General features: G+C 33.3%; 1 protein-coding gene across 1 annotated transcript in view; it reads left to right on the forward strand.

Annotated features, from left to right (window-relative positions):
• The window catches only part of LOC126884575 (uncharacterized), a 36,486-nt gene extending 19,237 nt beyond the window's left edge, over window positions 1-17,249 (forward strand). Inside the window, exons 2-3 of the mRNA XM_050650560.1 lie at window positions 7,912-8,044; window positions 16,741-17,249. Of these exons, the coding sequence (XP_050506517.1) occupies window positions 7,912-8,044; window positions 16,741-17,077 (470 nt within the window). The 3' untranslated portion in view covers window positions 17,078-17,249. The remainder of the gene's footprint in view (window positions 1-7,911; window positions 8,045-16,740) is intronic.
• Window positions 17,250-21,363: the final 4,114 nt, after the last annotated feature.

A 21,363-nucleotide genomic window follows, 5' to 3' on the forward strand; every position in this document is an offset into this window, starting at 1 on the left:
CAGGGCCCTTTAGTTGACATTCGGACCGCATAAAAAACGCTAGTGGGCCGCATGCGGCCAGCGGGTCGTTGGTTGAGTATCAGTGATCTAGAGATATGTATTACCGTTCTATTTAGTGCTCTGTTTATTAGATTTAGTCCAGTCGAGTTAGACGAAAAAAGGGCCTAACCTTGAATGGCGAACTGCCACAAATTTTATTATTCAGTTTAGGTTTGCTTTGACCCGCCTTAGAGGCGGGTCAAAGGTAGTGTAAATTTAAAATCGCGACTGAATTCTACCGATGAGTTAGCCGCCATCTTGATTTTAAAGGAGAACCGTTTTTGCTTAATATCTCCCGACATTTTCAACTTTTCGACAAAAATGATTGAATTGAAATTGTTGCAAATGCTATTTCCTACAGTTTTTTATTCATATTCCTATTATTTTTTTTGTGCTGTCGATATTTTCCGAGTTAAGGGGAAAATATCAGAAGGGTGAGGGGGGCATAATTATTGAATTGGATTTGGTTTATTATTATTAACTTGATGACATAATTGTACATAAACAAAAATGGACGGAATTATATTTTATATAATTTTAATCTCTCGTGCCTTTGCGGTAAAGGCGCGAGCGTAAGGCCTTGCGGGAATTGGTCATATAGGAATTGTTTTTCTTTAATATCTCGTCCATTTTATACTCTTCAAGGATTTAAGTTAAAATTGCGATTTCTTAATTCTTATTTGCAAATATTTTTTCGTGCGGTCGATTTATTCTGAGTTAAAGGGGGAAATAGTGAAAGCATAATTACTGAATTATGTCGTTTATTAACTCTACGACATAAATGCAAATAAATAAAAATGGAGAAAATTTTATACAATTTTGATTTCTTTAATTTTTTTGTGATACAATCGACATTGAAAGTCCTACGCCTATGACAAGCCTAAAGGCTAATTTTCACAGATCCGATATCCGAAGACACGAAATACGAAATTTTTTCGTACGATTATATTTGATTGTCGTATCCGAAATTTTTTGACATTTGTGTAATATGTCAGATTATTCCATGGATTGATATTTGATACAAATGTTTGCTGTTGGATATTGAACAGGAACATATAGATAGTTTTATTTCGATTTTATTCTTATTATTGTTTGGATCATCATGGATTCGTCAAATTATCTGTTTGAAGAGGATAAAAATGTGAGTTATTGTTAGAAGTACCATCACATCCATTTATAATTAACTGTTTTTAATGGGAAATACAATTTTACTAAAAAATAAAATCATTTTTTTTATTAAAATTGTGGCTTATTTCTCATTAAGAATTGTTAATTACAAAAATGCCACAAGAAAATAGTTTCAGAACATCCATTTATAATTACGATTTTGTTGTTCCATTTCAATATATCAAAAACATAAACACTTCACAAAAGTAAGGTTATCAAGACGTTCAAGATAGAATGTCATGTCAAAATTCATCCGATTTTCGTGCAAAAGTTAAAATAATTTTAACTTCTTCCGATGACTTTTTAATTTCGTACGAAAACCCAACTGTCACTTTTCAGCCAATGAAATTCTCTGAAATTTCTATCGTATCATCGTACCGTCGGACATCGGATCTGTGAAAATCCACCTTAACGGGACACAAGCGCTTAACGTACCCTAGACGCTGATGTTATCAGCAGCAAGCCATAAACAAGAACGGACCTAAGACCTTAAATATTGATTTTACCGAGAAAATGAAGAGAGAAAGAGAATAAAATATCATTTCGTCCATTTCCCCCCATAACTCGGAAAATATCGATCGCACGAAAAAAAATTGGAAAAAAGAAATTGTAGGAAATCGCATTAGCAATAATTCAGTTCCTACCATTTTTGTCGAAAAGTTCAAAATTGGCGGAGATATTGTGCAACAACGGCTCCTTTAAAATCAAGATGGCGGTTAACACAACGGCGGAATTCAGTCGCGATTTTAAATGTTAGAATAATAAAATTTGGGGTAGCTCGCCACGCAAGGTCAAATGCAATCCCAACCAAAGTTCAGTGTAGATGTTCAGATATGTAGTCCAAAGTAGATGTTCAGTGGCATTTTCATCTCTGACGACTAGACGTATGAAAATCAAGTAGTACGGCTCTTTGGAAAGATAGAGCGAAGTTTTTTACTGGAATAGATAATAAATAAAGAACGAAGGACCTGAAATGAAGAACGAAAAGAACTGAAATAATCAAGAAATCTCTTCAGCAGAGGCTATACTTGTCTTGATTTTCCTTATTAGTAATTACATAGGTACTTCTTCTTGCAGTGACTATCCGTTTCGGATGATGGAGACCATCATGGCAATCTGTACTTTGCACACTTCTTCTTCTTATTCTTCAGCCTGTGTTCGTCCACTGCTGGACATAGGCCTCTTCCATTTGCTTCCATTGATTTCTACTCTTGGCAATTCTCATCCATTGCTTGCCCGCGACTTGTTTGATATCATCTGCCCACCTCTTCTGCGGTCTGCCTACTCCTCGCCTGTTCTCTCTTGGTCTCCAGTTTATTAGTCTCTTTTGCACATTGCTGCTCTGAAAATATTTGTGGTTGTTGTGTTGAATCACCTACGTAGAGTTTTCAGCCCAGGAATCGTTCGGCTACCTGGTCCTCGTTTTACTTCTACTTTTTCTTGTAAAATTAGTTGCAGCTGTTCATATTTCTCGCTGTTCCAGATGATGTGACCGAGGTATTCGATTTTGGCTATTTTTATTGTGGGTAACAGATCTTTTCCTTTTTGTATTCTTAATAGAACACCTTGATTATTATTGTATGTCTAATTGGCCTAAATATACAACAATTAGTAACGTGGTCCGTATAAGATATCTTCAGGATTCGACGATAAAGCCACATTTCGAAAGCCTCAATTTTCTTGCAAGTGATGTCTGTGAGAGTCCACGACTCAACTCCTTACACACAGTATAGGAAAGATATAACAGCGTAGTAACCTGATTTTTTTCGGTATTGATAAATGATGACATTTTTTTTTAAATGCAGATCTTGCTTTCTCTATCCCACTGGTCCCAATTTTCATTGACGTTCGTACTAAGGTAGGTGTATGTTTTTACTCTTTCTATTTGGTACATTGTTAGTCTTTCTATTTGGTACATATTCGGTCTATTCTATACATAGATATAGGAAATATTATAATTTATGATGAAGTGAATGAAATGGCGTATTCTAACGTCGAGTTAACACACTTCTCTGACAATCTTGCCATTCGATGAGTATCGTATCTCCAAGATGTTGGTGACTGCTAGCTAAGTGCTAAAGCTAAATGCTGTTATACTCCAGGGTAATAGGCTAGAAATAGACCATGTTTGGGACACTCAAAGATCCAGGTAGCTGACAACTTTTTTAGTTATTGTATACCTATAGGATGAAAACCTACCTTTTTCTGCCTAGAGTTCGCGTCCGTTTTTTAATTATTAACAATTTAGTGCAAAACTCGCGATTTTTTCGATTTTTTGGACCCCATTCAAAAGCTAAATAGTTGACATAAAATTAAAAAATTTAATTTTTTAGAACATTAAAAAACCTTCAAAATGTCGATTTTTGAAAGTTAAAAAGTTAATTTGTTGCTACGCAAACTGCAAACTAAGTGAAAATCGTTATTTATTAATAACTTTTACTAAAACTACCTTAGAACTTTAGTGTTTCACCCAAAGTTGGGTATTGGGGTACTTAACAAACCCTCAAAATTTGAGACCGATCCATTAATTAGTTTAAGAGTTATTCTAATTGTTTATCCCAGAGACCTTTATTTTGCAATAACATAAGACAGAAAATAATGAAGATATGGCAATTCTGCGTATGCCAAATGAAATTATAAAACTGATACTATCAAAATGTACTAAAAAACGATAAAAAAAATTATCTAATATAGTCAAAATTCCTAATGCCAAATTTGTGAAATTTTGTAGTTTAAAAACATTTAGAATAACTTTAAAAATATTGTCCGTAGAAAAAGTCATTTTACATATTAGAAAAGCTGGTATTTGCGTGGTAAGTGAAGGGGGAGCTGGGAGTCGACAAATGCACGAGTTCAAAAACTAAAAAAAGCAACTTAAAACTACTATCATTTTCTATATCTCGGGATCTACTGAATATATTTTGATCGTGCTTTTTTAAATTTGTATATAATTTTTCTGTACATTACAAATATGCAATTTGTCTAGACATTTATTAATTATTAATAAACAGGCTAATTTGTTTAAACAATTTTTGAAAAAAATTTTTTTCCCAAAAATCCATGATTTTAATCATACTATCCCTATTAATCATAGAAAAAGTTAAGGTATACTGTAATAACTAAATTATCTTCAATAAATAATTATCTAATAAAAATCATTTATTTATTAAAGTGTACTTTACCTTTTTCTGTGATCATTAATGATACTATGATTAAAAAAATAGATTTTTGTAAAAAAAATATTTTTTCAAGAATTGTTTAAACAAATTAGACTGTTTATTAATTAATAAATTTATAAACAAATTGCATATTTGCAGGGACGTAACTAAGGGGGGGGCACGCGGGGCATGTGCCCCGGGCGCAAGTTGTTGGGGGCGCCAACACGGCCACAGATTTTTCTAATAAAAATTGTTGAAAATATTTTTAATGTGAGGTGTGTTGCAAAAGAAAATCATTATATTTATTATTTTTATTTGATATAAGTCTAAGAATATGCAAAGTGAAATGATGAATGCTCTCTGACTATTTACGAATCATGTTTACGGTCCGGATAAACTTGTACGGAACGAGTATGGGCACACTGTGTTATCTGTGGAATGAGTCACTCGGACGGCGCGGCGTCAGAACGAGCCATTACGAGGCTCCCATGAAAACCTGGATTTCAGTGACCCTAGATGCTGTAGGTTTTTGAACACTATTGAACTAGTATCTCATTACCATGCACCTCTGAAAGAGCACATTCTTCGCCATAAAAAAGGCCAAGTCAGTTACTTTTCGCCGCTCATCCAGAATGAATTTTTAGACATTGCAGGAAAAGTTAGAGAACACATATTTTATGACATCAAGGCTTCAAAATACTTTTCAATTATGTTTGACTGTAAGTACTTCCAACGTAAGTCATTTGAAGCAAATGTCTCAAGTCCTTCGTTATGTGAAAATCACCGAAGAGGGTCCGGAGGTAGTGGAGAGTTTTATTGATTTTGTAACAGTTAGTGAAAAAACTGGATTGGGTCTTTCGCAAGAAATTTCAGAGAAAATCAAAAAAGATGGCTTAGATTTGAAGAACTGCCGGGGCCAGTGCTATGGCAATGGTTCGAATATGGCTGGCAAATACAAAGGCGTCCAATCTAGGATTCTTGCCGAAAACAACCTGGCTTATTTTGTGCCTTGCGCGGCTCATTCTTTAAATTTAGGAGGTGCAAATGCTGCTAGTATGTCAGGGGAGGTACAGTCATACTTTGGAACTCTTAACTGCTTGTACAATTTTTTTGCTTCCTCCACCAATAGATGGGAGGTTTTATTAAAACATGTCCCTCTTTCTCTAAAACTACAAAGTAACACCAGATGGTCGACTAAGAGGGAAGCTGTACAAGTTATATACAAGCATCTAGGTAAAATTATAAATGCTTTAAATGACCTCAGAACCATCCTAACTACCTCAGATGAGACAAAAACTGAAGCAACTAATCTTTTGAAAAATGTCAAGCAGTTTGAGTTTATATAGTTCTCTCCTGTTTTTGGTACAAGCAATTGACCCGCATTGACATTGTGAACAAACTCCTACAAGTGGAGAATATCACCATAGATAGATCGGCCAAACACATCAGTCGATTGATCTCTGAACTAGACTCGGAAAGGGCAAACTATTCAAACGCTGCAATGAAAGAAGCCAAAGAAATGGCAACAAATCTTGGCCTTGATCCTCATTTCAAAGTAGTTCGAAAGAGAAGAAAAAAGCGCATGTTAATGAGAATGCCGAAGATGAAGCACCTGAATTCTCAGAAGAGAAAAAATTTCAACAGCAGCTATTAGAAATCGTCGATCGCATTCTTTGTGAACTTAGAGAAAGATTCAACTCTATTCAAAATGTAAATCATTTGTTTGGTTTTCTCAAAGGAGACAATGAGTGGGGATGACCTAAAGGCTAAAGCAATCGAATTAGCCTCCACATATAAAGAAGACTTGGACAAAGACGAATTGGCAACCGAAGTGGAAAGTTTCAAATACCATGGTTTGGATTTGGTACCAAATATCCAAACAGCCAATTCGATTGATCTTCTGAAATTTTTGTGTGTGAACAAAATGGAGGATGTATATGTATATCCAAACATAATGACTGCCTTACGAATCTTCTTGACAATTCCGGTTTCAGTGGCTTCGAATGAAAGAAGTTTTAGCAAACTTAAAACAATAAAAAATTATTTACGGAATTTGACAGGGCAACAGAGGCTGACAAACCTAGGGATTATTTCCATTGAGCACCAGGTAGCCTCAAAACTATGCTTCAGTGAGATTGTCAGTATATTTGCTGCAAGAAAAGCCCGAAAAGTTAAATTCTAAGGACAATTAAATGTTTAAATCAATATTTAAGTTAAATTTTTTATAATTTTATCTAATACTTGATCTACTTGTACATAATTTACTATCTTAAGGTTTTAGTATAAATGACGTTTTGAAATAAACTATTTGTTTTTGAAAATACGTATTCTGTTATTTACCAAATATAATTAGGCCTATATACTTTGAACTTGAGGTTGAGTATTTTAAGATCAATATAGTATTAATGTAGCGTGACGATGGACACACCACACTTTTTAAGAGGAGTTATAAGGAATTAGTTTCAGTCCAATTGGTGGGGGGGGGGGGCGCCAAAATAGGTGTTTGCCCCGGGTGCTGAATAACCTAGTTACGTCCCTGCATATTTGTAATGTACGTAAAAATTACATACCAATTAAAAAAGAAAGATCAAAATCCATTGAGTTGATCCGGAGATACAGCAAATTATATTCGTTTGAAATTGCTTTTTCGTTATTTTAACTCGCTGGATTTGTAGGTTCCCCCTAGTAATCGTTTGCACTACATTTTTGAAAAATCGTAGAGGGTGCTGTGAAGATATAATGTTTGTGTAAATTTTTTAAGAAAAAATATAAATCCCTTTCTTTAAAATGGCATTAATGAGATTCCTTAATTATTATAAAAAAATTAGCTGTGAATTAAAGAAAACATATGGCTAACTTTGTCCCAAATGAGCTCCAAGGTCTCTGGGATAAACAAATAGAATAACTCTTAAACTAATTAATGGATCGGTCTCAAATTTTGAGGGTTTGTTAAGTAGGTACCCCAATATCCAACTTTGGGTGAAACACTAAAGTTTTAAGGTAGTTTTAGTAAAAGTTATTAACAAATAACGATTTTCACTTATTTTGCAGTTTCCGTAGCAACAAATTAACTTTTTAACTTTCAAAAATCGGCATTTTGAAGATTTTTCAATGTTCCAAAAAACTGAACTTTGTAATTTTATGTCAACTATTTAGTTTTTGAATGGAGTGCAAAAAATCGAAATAATCGCGATTTTTGCACTGAATTGTTGATAATTAAAAAACGGACGCGAACTCTAGGCAGGAAACAGGTAGGTTTTCTTCCTATAGGTATACCGTAACTAAAAAAGTAGTCAGCTACCTGGATCTTTGAGTGTCCAGAGAAAATCCTTATTACCCTGGACTATTATCTGCTATTCGGAAATACTTGCGTCCGATACAATTTCATTGCATGTTTTACTTAACCAATAACGGCAAAATGGGTTCTTTCAACATCAGCGTGACCAAACACCATATTCACCATTTCTTCTGTTCTACACAATATAATTTATGTTAATCTAAGACTACGAATCACTATAAAGACTACATAACTAATTTTTTCTTTCAGTTACGGTTTGTAAAAGGAAATGGAGACATCTGCGGGATCATTTTCTTAGAGGTCATGTTAAACGAGGGAATGCTATGCGGACTTGGGCCTATTATGAGGCGCTAAGTTTTTTGGAGTTCCTTAGACCCTCTAAGTAAGTCATTATTTGATATACGCAAATTATTACGTTCGTTTTCATAATTTATTATAGTACCGAAATTAGTATACTATCTATAGAATATACAGAGTGAACCAAAAGTAATGCCTAAAGATTTCTTAAATGGATTATCCGAAAACGCCTAATTATTTCTTAAATGGATTGTCCGAATTGTACAAAAACCGGGATACGATTATTCTTCAATATGGAGATTTTGAACGCTCTGTATATTGTATTATTATAATTCAACCGTATGTAACGCTTGGGGCCGGTTGTTCGAACGCTAATCAAGAAGTTGATTATAATCAATCATTTATTGTAATCAATTTTCTTGATGGGAATCAAATCGCGACATGAAAAATACATGTAAAACACTAATCAGTTATTGATTGTAGGTAAAACAGTAATTAAAATATAGCCGCAGCTCTTAAATTATTAAAAATTGCTTATTATTATTATTGATTTGTAAGTAAAAACAAGAAATTAACATCAGAAAGAGTTTAATTATGTTTTATTTTAAATTAAAACCAAAATAATAAAATAAATCAGTCAACATAACCTCCAAATGCGACATCTGTCAGAAGTACGCTTAATCAAATATAATTGTAATTAAATATTTGATAATGATAAGTTTTGATTAGCGTTCGAACAACCGGCCCTAAGTGTTTTATCTAGTTACAAAGGCCTTAAATAAATAAACCTTCTTAGTGGCAAATAGTTTTGAACTAATTCAGTAAAGACAGAATGCTGTGATTTTGACATTAATTCATAAAACAAACAATAGCTTGACGTTTATTGAAAAGTTATGTAAAATAAATTGTATAATAGTAATTAAACCTGACAGTTGTTATAAGTGTTTTTAAAAGCTCTTCAATAAAGATGGTTCTTAATGAAAAAGAGCAAATTACTGTTTTAATGATGAGGGGCTGCGGCGATAGAGAAAGATCTTATAGTGAAGTAGCCAACTTGTTCAACGTAACTTTCCCAAACCATTCTCCTATCGATAAGGCGACGGTACAACGAATTGTAAAGTGCTTTGAGGAAACTGGACGAGTAAAATATACAGGTAGGCAAAAAACTGTTATAAATTACAATAAAACTTTTAAATCCAATGTGACTAATATCAGATTTAATGCAGAGTTTTGTTGAAGATCCACATACATCCTCACGCAGAGCTGCACAAAAACATACATGATGTAGGTCATTCTGCAGACTGGCGTGTATTACATAAGAATTCATTTAAACCCTCCAAAATACAGTTTTGTAAGAATTAAATGAACATAACTACGACCATAGATTTACAGTTTAAGAGTCCGAAGAACGAGTGATTTTATCCATTTCGGTTTGTTTGAAAACTTCTTTATTTGGTAAAATTACGAAAACAAACCGAATGATAAAATCACGAGTCCGAAGGACGAGTGATTTTATCCATTTCGGTTTGTTTGAGTGATTTTACCCTAAATAAAGAAGTTTAAATATGAAAACGAAAAAATTTATCAAGCAAAATTTAGAGGACGAGTGGTATTTGAAAAGATTATTTTGTGAACCAATATGTATTATTAGTAAATACTAAGTTATAATGTATGTATTATGTACGTATTATGTGAAATTTAGGGTACCTTAAGTTTTATCAGGGAAGAGACTGTTTTGTCAAGGAAGAGGCTGTTTTATCAGTATTACACTCAATGATTGGCTAGAACGACGCGTGGTGATTGGCTGAAAAAGCAAAAACGTCAGAATTTGACAGGTGAAAAAAATAATCCATATTAATTTCAGAGAAATATGGAGAAACGTAATAGACACATTCTACCATCGTTTAGGATACAGTCAAATTAACAACGGAGAACATTTTAAACACTTGAATAAGTAGACATTAATAATAATTTAGCAGTGTAGTAAACTTTTAATTATTATGTTCAAATTTATTAGTACCATGTAGTATTATGTATACGATTGAACTGGTGTGGTATCGAAGTGAAGATTTCAATAAAGGTCCAATATACAGGGTGTATTTAAAAAACACCAAAGTGACTAATATCAGAAAACTGGTAAATCTGGCAACGTTACGAACACCAAATTTTAAATAATGTTTAATTTGCAACGAAAATTTTGTTTTCATTTATAAATTCGCAAAGTCTATTCGTTCGTTCGTTTTTTCGTACGTTGCCGTCCGTGTAATATTTGGAGCCGATCTACCGATGGATTCCTATGTAGTTTTGTCTCCTGAATGCAAATCTGAAAACGGCATTTCGATATCTCAAACCATCTTGAAATAACCGACCTCAAAGTCAACTTGCATCTCGGGGCCGCAATTTAGGGTCTATTAGCAATTTTATATAGCGAGAAAATTCTACAATGGAGACAGTCATAAAAACGCATTAAACCTAATGTATTCGCTAAGTATTATTAATTTTACTAAGAAAAATTATTCTTCATAAAAATATCTGCATGGTCTAAAATCTAAGATGCAACCATCATAATATCAAATTTTATCAATTTTATTCGAGGTAGGTATGTCAAAAAATATAAATTTCGCTCAAGAGTAAAGTACCTTTATACATCACAATATTTAAATTAGATGTATATAATTGCACATTAAAACATAGTTTTTAATTCTAAACAACTTTTCATAATAGCAATTTTCCATATTATGAATTTAAATACGTAGATATATTAACAAAGTTTTCGTTATGATAGTGCTCGCATTTTAGCATGTTAATTTTGAATTATGTTTTTGTATAATCTGGATTATCCACTTAAGAGATAATAAGGCGTTTCCAAATTTTCGCTCCACTCTGTATAATAGATACTTCGAAAAATATAGTTTCGCATAATATAGAACTGAGGGCATAAACCTTAAAATTTATTCCGGTTTAGAAATTTATATTCCATTTTAAGTGATTGCTTTTCCTCGACGTTAACGTTGTATTTGTAAAGAGTGATTTTATAGGAAATGCATGCTAGAAATTGTCGAAATCCTTCACCATGTACAGAAATATATAGACAAGGCGAAAACGGCTGGTTCGTTGGGAAAAATATTCCCATGAGATTTTTTTGCATAATTACATTCGTGAAACATCCCAGAATAAGGTTCAAGAAGTCGCCCACGTGAAAAGTGGGCCAAATTTTTTTTAATCAAATTGCAAAAATCAATATTTTTGGCCCGGACAATTTTTTTATAGGTTTTTTGGACCATTCTGGATAAAAAAGGTCTCTTATAATTTTTCTCTAAAGTTGATCGTTTTCGAGTTAAAAGCAATTTAAAATTGAAGAAAACGAAAAATGGCGATTTTCAAGGCTTAATAACTCGGTTAAAAGTTATTATTATAAAAGTCAGAAAGTGACTAAATCAAAGTTTAATGCCCCCTACCAAATCCCGAAGAAATTTTTGTCATTATTTTATTACTCAGCTGTTATTTTTAAGTAACAATATTGAGCGCCATGCACGTGGTAGGCGGCCGTAAATGTGAGTGCAAGTAAGATGCACAATTGGACTGCCGGAGTGGCATCTCTCTCTAAGCATTTACGACCAGCTACCACGTGCATGGCGATCAATATTGTTACTTAAAAATAACAGCTTCGTAATAAAATAATGACAAAAATTTCTTCGGGATCTTGTAGGGGGGCATTAAACTTTGATTTAGTCACTTTCTGCCGAGTTATTAAGCCTTGAAAATCGCCATTTTTCGTTTTTTTTTTCAATTTTAAATTGCTTATAACTCGAAAACGATCAACTTTAGAGAAAAATTATGAGACCTTTTTTATCCAGAATGGTCCAAAAAACCTACAAAAAAATTGTCCGGGCCAAAAATATTGATTTTTGCAATTCGATTAAAAAAACTGTTAAAAAAAATTTGGCCCACTTTTCACGTGGGCGACTTCTTGAACCTTATTCTGGGATGTCTCACGAATGTAATTATGCAAAAAAATCTCATGGGAATATTTTTCCCAACGAACCCGCCGTTTTCGCCTTGTCTAATAAGTAAAACGGTAAAATAGTGTGTAAATATGGATCTTTAATTTATTATTGTTATAACATTATAACAAATTTATTATTGTTATTGTTATAACAAGTTTGAAAAAAATTAACTTACTTCTTGTTCCTGTGAATTTGTATGCCTTTCTGCGTCGCATTATTTATATATTTATTCTTCCAGTTTTCCGGTCTGCATTCGTTGCTATTATTTGTTCGATCGTCTTTTCTTGTTTATTATTTATTGTCCATGCTTCTTTTTAAAGTGCCCTCTCATCAATGGATGTTAGCTACTACCTAATTTATCCCTGCCCATTGTCGTATGTTTCTTAGCCGCAATAATATTTTGCTTCCTAGTCCTCCCGTTCCCTGGATCTTTCCTTTCACTAGTAGTTGAGCATTTTGGTATAGTCGGTTAGCTAAACTCAGACACAACTGGCTAGTTATTTTAGTAAGTAATTTTGCCAATTTGGTAAAATTGGCAAAAAAATAATTACTAAATAGTTAGTAATTTTGCCAATTTTGGCAAAATTGGCCAAAAACAAAAATATTACCTACTAAAATCACTTGCCAGTTGTGTCTGAGTTTAGCGAACCGACTATATTTATAATTTCTCAGTATGTGGGTTAGGTATGATGTTTTTCTAACTTAGCAGTGTCTACTATATCTCTTGAGCCGTGACACAGCATAATAAACGCAACAGCAGTAACACACTAGAAGGCGGGAAAAGTTCGCGCACTATTACTGCGCAGATCGTCGGCCATTTTTCGCGTAGTACCAGACAGTGTAGAAAATCGACAGTGTTGCCGATTTGTACATAATTATCTTCTTCTTCAGTTTCCTTCCCCTATCCTTAATTGTATTGGCCGCACTTCTGAATAATTCTAATGAGCTGCAACCGAACCACTCTCTCAAATTTCTTAACCAGGATATTTTGCGTCTTCCTGGGTTTCTCTTCCCTTGTATCTTCCCTTGCATAATTAACCTAAGTAATACGTACTTCTCGCCCCTCGACCACATAATTATCAGATTTACTTAACTTTTATGACATTATGATAATAAATACTTTTTAACATAATTTTATACGTATGCCTGTGGGAATTACCTATTACCTATGTCAATAATTGGGACATAACACAAAATATTGACGATGAATGGCGATTGTATTGTTAATCTTTTGCAGAAATTCCAGAAAATATTCAAAAAGAATCTCTTACTTACGGGTAATAAAGTTAGTGCAATAACTGATACTGCAGCAATGCAGAAATAAAAAAAATCACGTTTTCTTAGATACCGTTGTCTGTCGACGTTTAAATGCGATCTGTGAGCAAATATTTTAGTGTTAGCAAAAGTGAAGGAGTAAAAGAATGTTACTCCTTTCAAACAGACAAAAAATTTTAAATTATTTTAATCACATAAAGTCTTCGTTTTCACTAGATGAGGATTAGGAAATTTTATTTGAAAGCGTTTCAGATGTAGTTTTATTATAGTATAATAATATATTACATATAATTTTGTTACAAGTATTTTTGAATTAACAAGTTGAATAAAATATCTTTTTTCTTAATGTATTTCTATTACCCTTAGAAACTACCAAGATAAAAAATTTTAACATAATTTTTGGCAAAATCTGATCATTTTATCAGTGGCTCATAATTTCATATGGTGACATCGGCAACACTGGTGAACGAACACATCACATCACCACTGAGATGTACTACGCGAAAAATGGCGACTCTGTACTTTTCAACTTCAAAGGCGGCATCGGGGAGTGTCCTTGCTGGTAGCCGGGATCTAATGGAGTGTGGCGTACCACTCTTCACCAGTTAACGTCAGCAAAGAAAAATAGCAAATATAATAATAGTGAGAAAAAAAAGAGAGCACGGTTGGCAACCCACGTTACTATGAAATTAATAAATATTTACTTTTTGATCAATTCGGTCGAACCATTCAGATGGAGCTTGTCCCCTCGACTATCGGGGGTAAACCTCGAGTGTTGGCAATAGAAATTTTAGGAAATTCGTTAATTTATACAACGATAAAAATTCCAACACAACGTCGTTAGACCACTCCATAGTAAAATTACCAAGGCACTGATTGTACCAGCTCCTAGCCGAATCGGAAGGGTGGAGAGAGCGTACCTACTCTGTTTCAGATACGGATTTCCTTTGAACCGTGTTCATTTACCGACAAACAATGGGAGAGCTCGCGCCAATGCACGATGGTCATAAATAGAAGGATCGGTCCTAGCAAAAGGATTGTAAATCACAAAAAGGTGTAAATCACAATTTTTTTAAGGAAATACCGCTATGTCACGTTGCGTTGATTTCCGATTTTAGTTTTTATCTTTTTCTATTACATAAATATTTTCTATTTCTCTTGGCGTGCCACGCCACGTTACATGGGATCCCGACTTTACTTATACTATACCATTATTTGTTATGGTACATACATACATGATACATAAGTGTATAGCTTCTATGGGACGTAAAAATAAGATATTTAAGATCAAAAAATCATCTTTTTTTTCTGAAAATGTCATTTTATGCGATTTTACAGTGATTTGGTGTTTATTTAAACAAATTTGCATTTTCTATCGTAAAGTATCAATGGAAAAAATAATATTTTAATAGAAGGGACTCAAAAATGTCATTATATGGCATTATAACAAGTTATTTTGATTCAAAACAAGTTTTTGATCAAATTTTATAATGTAGAAAACGTTAAAATGCCGTTTTTTTACATTTTCCTCCATTCCCAAAATACATCATAATCGATTTGGCTGAAAATTTGCCCACAGATAGCCAAAATATAGGACTTAAAGTGGTTAGAAGGATTTGAATTATATTACAATACCAAAAAAGTTACATGCAATAATATCAGACTCAAAAGTATATTAGTCCAGTCGGGATAGCATTTGACCTTGCATGCCGAGCTGCCCAAAATTTTATTTTGTAATCTTTAGGGGGGTCAATAGTAGTCTAAATTTAAAATCACGAATTAATTCCTCCGTTGCGTTAGCCGCCATCTTGATTTTAAAGGAGAACCGTTTTTGCTCAATATCTCCGCCATTTTTAACTTTTCGACAAAAATGGTAGGAACTAAAATTGTTCCAAATAAATCGTATTTACAATTATAACAATTTATTTTTAACAATTTTTGTCGTGAGGTCGATATTTTCTGAGTTAATTGTACTTACAGTAGACGCCTATATTTTTGACTATGATATTGCATGTAACTTTTTTGGTATTGTAATACAATTCAAATCCTTCTAACTACTTAAAGTCCTATGTTTTGGCTATCTGTGGGCAAATTTTCAGCCAAATCGATTATGATGTATTTTGGGAATGGAGGAAAATGTAAAAAACGGTATTTTAACGTTTTCTACACTATAAAATTAGATGAAAAACTTGTTTTGAATCAAAATAACTTGTTATAATGCCATATAATGACATTTTTGAGTCCTTCCTATTAAACTATTATGTTTTCCATTGATACTTTACGATAGAAATTCTGTTTGAATAAATACCAAATCACTGTAAAACCGCTTAAAATGACATTGTGAGAAAAAAAAAAAGAAGACGAAGAAGACAATTCGACCTTAAATGTTTTATTTCTACATCCCGCAGATGCTATATACCAATTTTCAGACAAATCGGAGATCCAAAAGTTTTTTTGATCAAAGACTGAGTGATTTGAAATGGAATCGCCCTTATACTTATCTATTTTTGATCTGCGAAAAACAGATGGAATACATGTGTACTGCAAATTGTCTTACTTCAACACTAAGGGCCGGTTGTTCGAAAGCTAATCAACAATGATCATTATCAAATATTTAATTACTGTCCCCAACTGTCAATGTCAACTTTGTTTGGGTTGCTGAAAACATAATATGAAATTACTTAATCAATTATGTTAATAATTGTTATGTTAATTGAGTAACTAATCTCATAATTTTAATCAATTATGTTTTCAGCAACCCAGTAAAAGTTGACATTGACAGTTTTGGTGACAGTAATTAAATATTTGATAGTGATCATTGTTGATTAGCGTTCGAACAACCGACCCTTAATATTTGTTTTATCTCACAATAAGAAACAAAGTAACAAAATGAGTACCAAAACTATCTAGATAAAGCAATCGAACACAAATTTACATTATAACAGTCGACTGAGTCGACATTATAACATCAACGCACAGTTGTTCCAAATGCTGAAAACGTGGGGGGTAAATCAAAATCAAAAAAGACAATAAAAAAGAAAAAATGTTTTGAAACCATAGTTTCAAAAAAATTTCACAAAAATGTGTTTGAAATGTTGATTTCAAAACATTTTTCTTTTCTATTGTCTTTTTTGATTTTGATTTACTTAACTAGAAGGTTTATTGGGTTGAATTTGTCTGTCTGTGGTTTACGTTTCATGTCGGCTAAAATATTTTTATGTTTCAACAATATTTTTCATTAATTGTTGACCTTGTTGGACGTGAGAGGATTTAGCCTATTTCCTCCCCCGTAGATCCACCACTGCTACGAAATGGCAAAAGAGCTAAAATGTCATTAGTTTTCAAAATCGTTACAATAGTCAGGGAGCTTGCTACACTGTTACAATATCATTAATATATTACTGTCCCTTCGAAAGTGTCATCATTTTTGTGCTGTTTCTTTAAAATTGAGAATTTGTTGTGTTGGCTATATTTTAGTTACAAGCAATTATTATTTTAGGACATCAGATGGAAAACAGGAGGAAGGGGAAGACGACGATGACGTCTTCTCAGAAACGGAAGAAAGCCAAGCAAAAAGATTAAAAACTAGTCCCAATGATCCTTACTCTTATGACAACAATAACGAAGACGGTCTCATACCCGTCAGAGTTATAACTGAAGACAACGTCGTGGACGATCTTAGTATAGAAGAGATACATAACGATCGGGACACAGACATGTTCATGGTTGAAATTTCGAATAGGATAAAAAGACTACCTCATCAGTTGCAAGATATCGCTAAAGTGAATATACTAGCTCATATAACAGAGTTGGAGTTACAGAACGAACAGTGTTAATGTTATGTTAGGTCAGAGATATTTTTATAAGTTACCAGGTATTATAGATAATTTATTACACTAAAAATAAATTAGAAGTGTATGTAAGTATTGATAGAACCTCGATTATAGTTGCCTTTATAATAAGATAGACCCTATCTCATTTTATGGGTAATACATAGTATCCGTTTCACCTGTTTTTTATATTATTTGAAGTAAATAGCCGAGTCCTAGCACATTAGATATATGTGAATATTGTACTTTACATCCAAATATTGGGTTATTAAATATATAGGTACCTAGTAGCTACAGATTATACTTAGATACTTATACAAGGTGTCCAGAAACTCTACCGACAAACGAAGACAGGAGATTCCTCAGATAATTTGAAGACAATTTAACCAAATTCATCTAGTCCGAAAATGCTTCCTAAGGGAGCTAGAGCTGTTTTAAGATGGCGTCTTGTAATTAGTTTTTCTTAAATACCTCTAGATTGCTTCTAGTTAGAAAAACGAAAATTGGTGCGCATATTTATCTTCCAGGGATAAATCGATTCTATCCATTGCGAATTTCCAATACCGGTCATAGGCGTCCGTTTTGGGTAGGGCATCGGTTATTTTATCGCATAACTTTTTTGTCTTTATCTTTTAAGCACGTTTTACTCTGGATTATTAAATTATAAGATGTACTAGTACTAAAAGGTACTTTTGTTTTAAGTCGGTAGGACACACCGTTTTCTAGAAAAATCGATTTGAAAATTTTCGTTTTTTGAATTTGAAAAAAGAATTGAAAAAAATTAAAAAAAAACGGTGTATTTTACCAACTTAAAGCAAGATTTTAGTACTAGAAAACCTAATAATTTAATACTCTAGTCTAGTGTCAAAAATGCTTAAAAATTAAAGACAAAAAACTTATGCGATAAAATAATCGTTGTCCTACCCAAAACGGACGCATATGACCGGTACTAGAAATTCTCAATAGATGGAATCGATTTATTTTTAAAAGATAAATACGCTTACCAATTTTCGTTTTTATAAAAAGAAGCGTTCTGGAGGTATTTAAGAAAAACTAATTACAAGACGCCATCTTAAAAGAGCTCTAGCTCCCTTAGGAAGCATTTCCGGACTAGGTGAATTGGGTTAAATTGTCTTTAAATTATCTGAGGAATTTCCTGTTTTCGTTTGTTGGTAGAGTTTTTGGACACCCTGTATACACACCCGCCTAAAGAGACAGGCGCCGGAACAAACTCAACTGAATTAAGATCCGGGTAATAAGGTGGAAAGTAGTGTGACCATGTTGTTCTAGGGTTATGTTTTAAATTTCGGTTTATACATTTTTATATGGTACAAATCCACTTTTAACATATCATCTGAAAATAATATGTTTTTGCTTCGTAACCATTATTTATTTTCATCTTTCCGAAATTCAGACGGATGATATTTTTGAAACTGTACATTGTGGCACATTGGGGTATAACAACAACACTGCGTGGTGCTAAATTAGTTATGTGTTTGATCTGAGTCCATTTCTTTCAGTGCATGTCATCATGTATACATAATTTGATTAAGCTATTGTAAAGTTCACACACTACTGTAACTTTTTATTAAACGCTTTTATTTAGTTCAATAGTTTGCGTCAAATTTTTAGACGTTAATTTGACTGCCTTCTCTCCAATGCAAATGAATGAAAATTTGCAGACATATGCATTCGCGGGAACAATACACGAATAGTCAATACAATTTTTTTTTTCATGTTTATTAATTGTTTAAATAAAAAAAAACGATTTTAATGGAAAACGCTTAAATTCTCTTGTTTTTTACAATGTAAAAACTTGAAACTTTTACGGATTGTATAGCTAATGATATGAACAATACATAATTTCACTTTTTACGTTAATTGTTTACGTTATGCTTCATAAATAAACAATAAAGTTTCAAATTTTTTGCCGATTCCTACTACTTTTCATGTTAGTACATCATATGTTTTATACATATTTTAATAAACATGACGATATATTTTAATGTTTGAAAAGTGTAAGACTAAAAAGTAAAAAATAAAAAAATATTATAAAAAAATCAACTAAAAAGCAAAAAATAAAAAAAATTGAAAAAATCTAACACATTCGTTAAAGAAAAGCGTGGGGCGAAAACCGTTTATTCGATGAACACGTGCCACGCTTTTCTTTGACGGATGTGTTAGATTTTTTCAATTTTTTTTTATTTTTTGCTTTTTGGTTGATTTTTTTATATTTTTAATTTTAGTCAATCGTAACTAAAGAAAAGCGTTTCTTAAAATTTTTTTTTTCATATTTTTTTATTATGGTTGCATTTACTCGATCCCAAATTTTATTCCAAATCGTCGTGATAAGAATAGACTCTAACTCTAACGTATTCATTTTCCCTGAAAAATCATTTGCTTCTACTGACGTCATCCTTTTTTAGTTTGAATCTCCGCTTAATAATTATAATAATAATAATTGGTCCAACGCAATTTTAAATGATTGGAATGAAAGAATTTTGAAAATTTATTTTGTTATTGCAATAACAATTTTTTAGTGATCTTTCCGGGCCCCATTAAAATGCGGGCCCGAGGCAGGTGCCTCATGGGCCTAGTGGTAAAATATGCCCTGGTTTTTAGGCTGTCTTCCACGTGATTCAACCATCTCGTTCTGAGCCTTCCTTTTTATCAGCTTCCTATCGGGCTCCATTGTAATATTTTCTTTATTATTTGCGCATATTCTTGTTACTGGAAATATCCCAGTCATGGCAGTCTTTGAAAAAAAAAGTCTGTTGGGCTAAATCGTGCATTGTACCTGATACTACTTGGTGACAAAGTGGATTAAGCGGGTTCATTCCATTTTGCTTTTACAGTAGATTCAGTACCAGTGGCGGCTCGTGAGTAAAAATATCGGTGGGGCACTTTTATTTTGAGCGGCAAATACGAAATTATGAACACCGAAAAAATGTTGCTAATTACAAACTTACCCATGTATTTAAGGATTCTAGTGAATAGTCCTTTTTTTTTCATCACTAGTTGGGGAATCTGCAAACAGACATCGCGTCGGAGGTAAACATTTCCGACAGTGCTGGGATCCTGAGCTAAAACCTCATCAGTGTCACGTCGACCAGTTTGGCCTTAAGTCGGACCTCCCTGTCCTCCGTAACTTCGATGTAGCAGGGACCAGCTGAACCCCACCACTCTCATACTATGGCATCAGGGTGGAGTCGCTCATTAGAGCATAATTTCTCCCCGATGTCCTTCTTTTGCCCGATTCTCAGTCGCTCGCCATCACGCATCAGCTTCCATCTCTCGCACTCATCTGACCACCACGTCCTTTACCCCTATGCTGCCAACCACTCCTTCTTCCTACCTCTACCTTCTCTTTTATCGACAGCACCTTTCTTACATAGTTGTGGATGTTATCCCACCATCGCCCATCCATCACAACATTCCTGTTTTTGGTCACTATCTCGTTATGTTCCTTTATTGATCTTCTAAAAGCCGAATCTAACTGTGATTGTATATTTTTATTAACCCTAATAATTGGTATTCAACACAATACTGGATGTGTTTGGAGTTTGGAGCTAACATTATGTTTTTTAATTTCCTCTGAGAGATGTTTAATATCATATACACCCTGGATTGTCCAAGCCTCGTCCACTTGTGGTGAAAACAATAAACACTTAAAACAATAGAAGCGATTTGTCTCCTCACAACCGAATAACCAGTCTACTAACAAATAATGTTTCTCATTGAATTTACGATTAAAAGTTCTATTACCACTTTGTCCTGCCTGAATTATGTCAAATTTTGGTCTAGGAGGTCCTATTATTTTGTATTTAAAAATTTTTCGAAGTCCAAAATATTTTTGTCTTAATAAAGCATACACTATTAATATTTGTTGCCATATCGAATTATTGGATATCGACATCGACAATAATGAAGTCAGTATTGAGAATTGTACATTTAACACAGACCGAAAACTACGCTCGGGCTGTGTCCTAGGTGAAGTATATTGGTGCGATACCGACTGCCAAGCCAAATCCCGTAACGTTGCCAGTTACTACCTGCATCTGAGGATATTTCTTATTTCGCACACGGCAAGTCATCATCTAGCGCCCGATATTTTTCTAACTTGACAACAGTGAGTCCGGTCGCTCGGAAAAGAGCCCTTCCTCGGGTGCGGGCATAATTAAAAAGTACACTGTAGTAGTTTTTAATCAATGGTGCGGGTGAACGCTGTTAATTTATATTTCTAAAATTTTTGGAGCGTCGCGTCGCATCGACTGAACATTTTTATTAGATTT

This window comes from Diabrotica virgifera, chromosome 5 (genome assembly GCF_917563875.1).
Source record: "Diabrotica virgifera virgifera chromosome 5, PGI_DIABVI_V3a".
NCBI lineage: Eukaryota > Metazoa > Arthropoda > Insecta > Coleoptera > Chrysomelidae > Diabrotica > Diabrotica virgifera.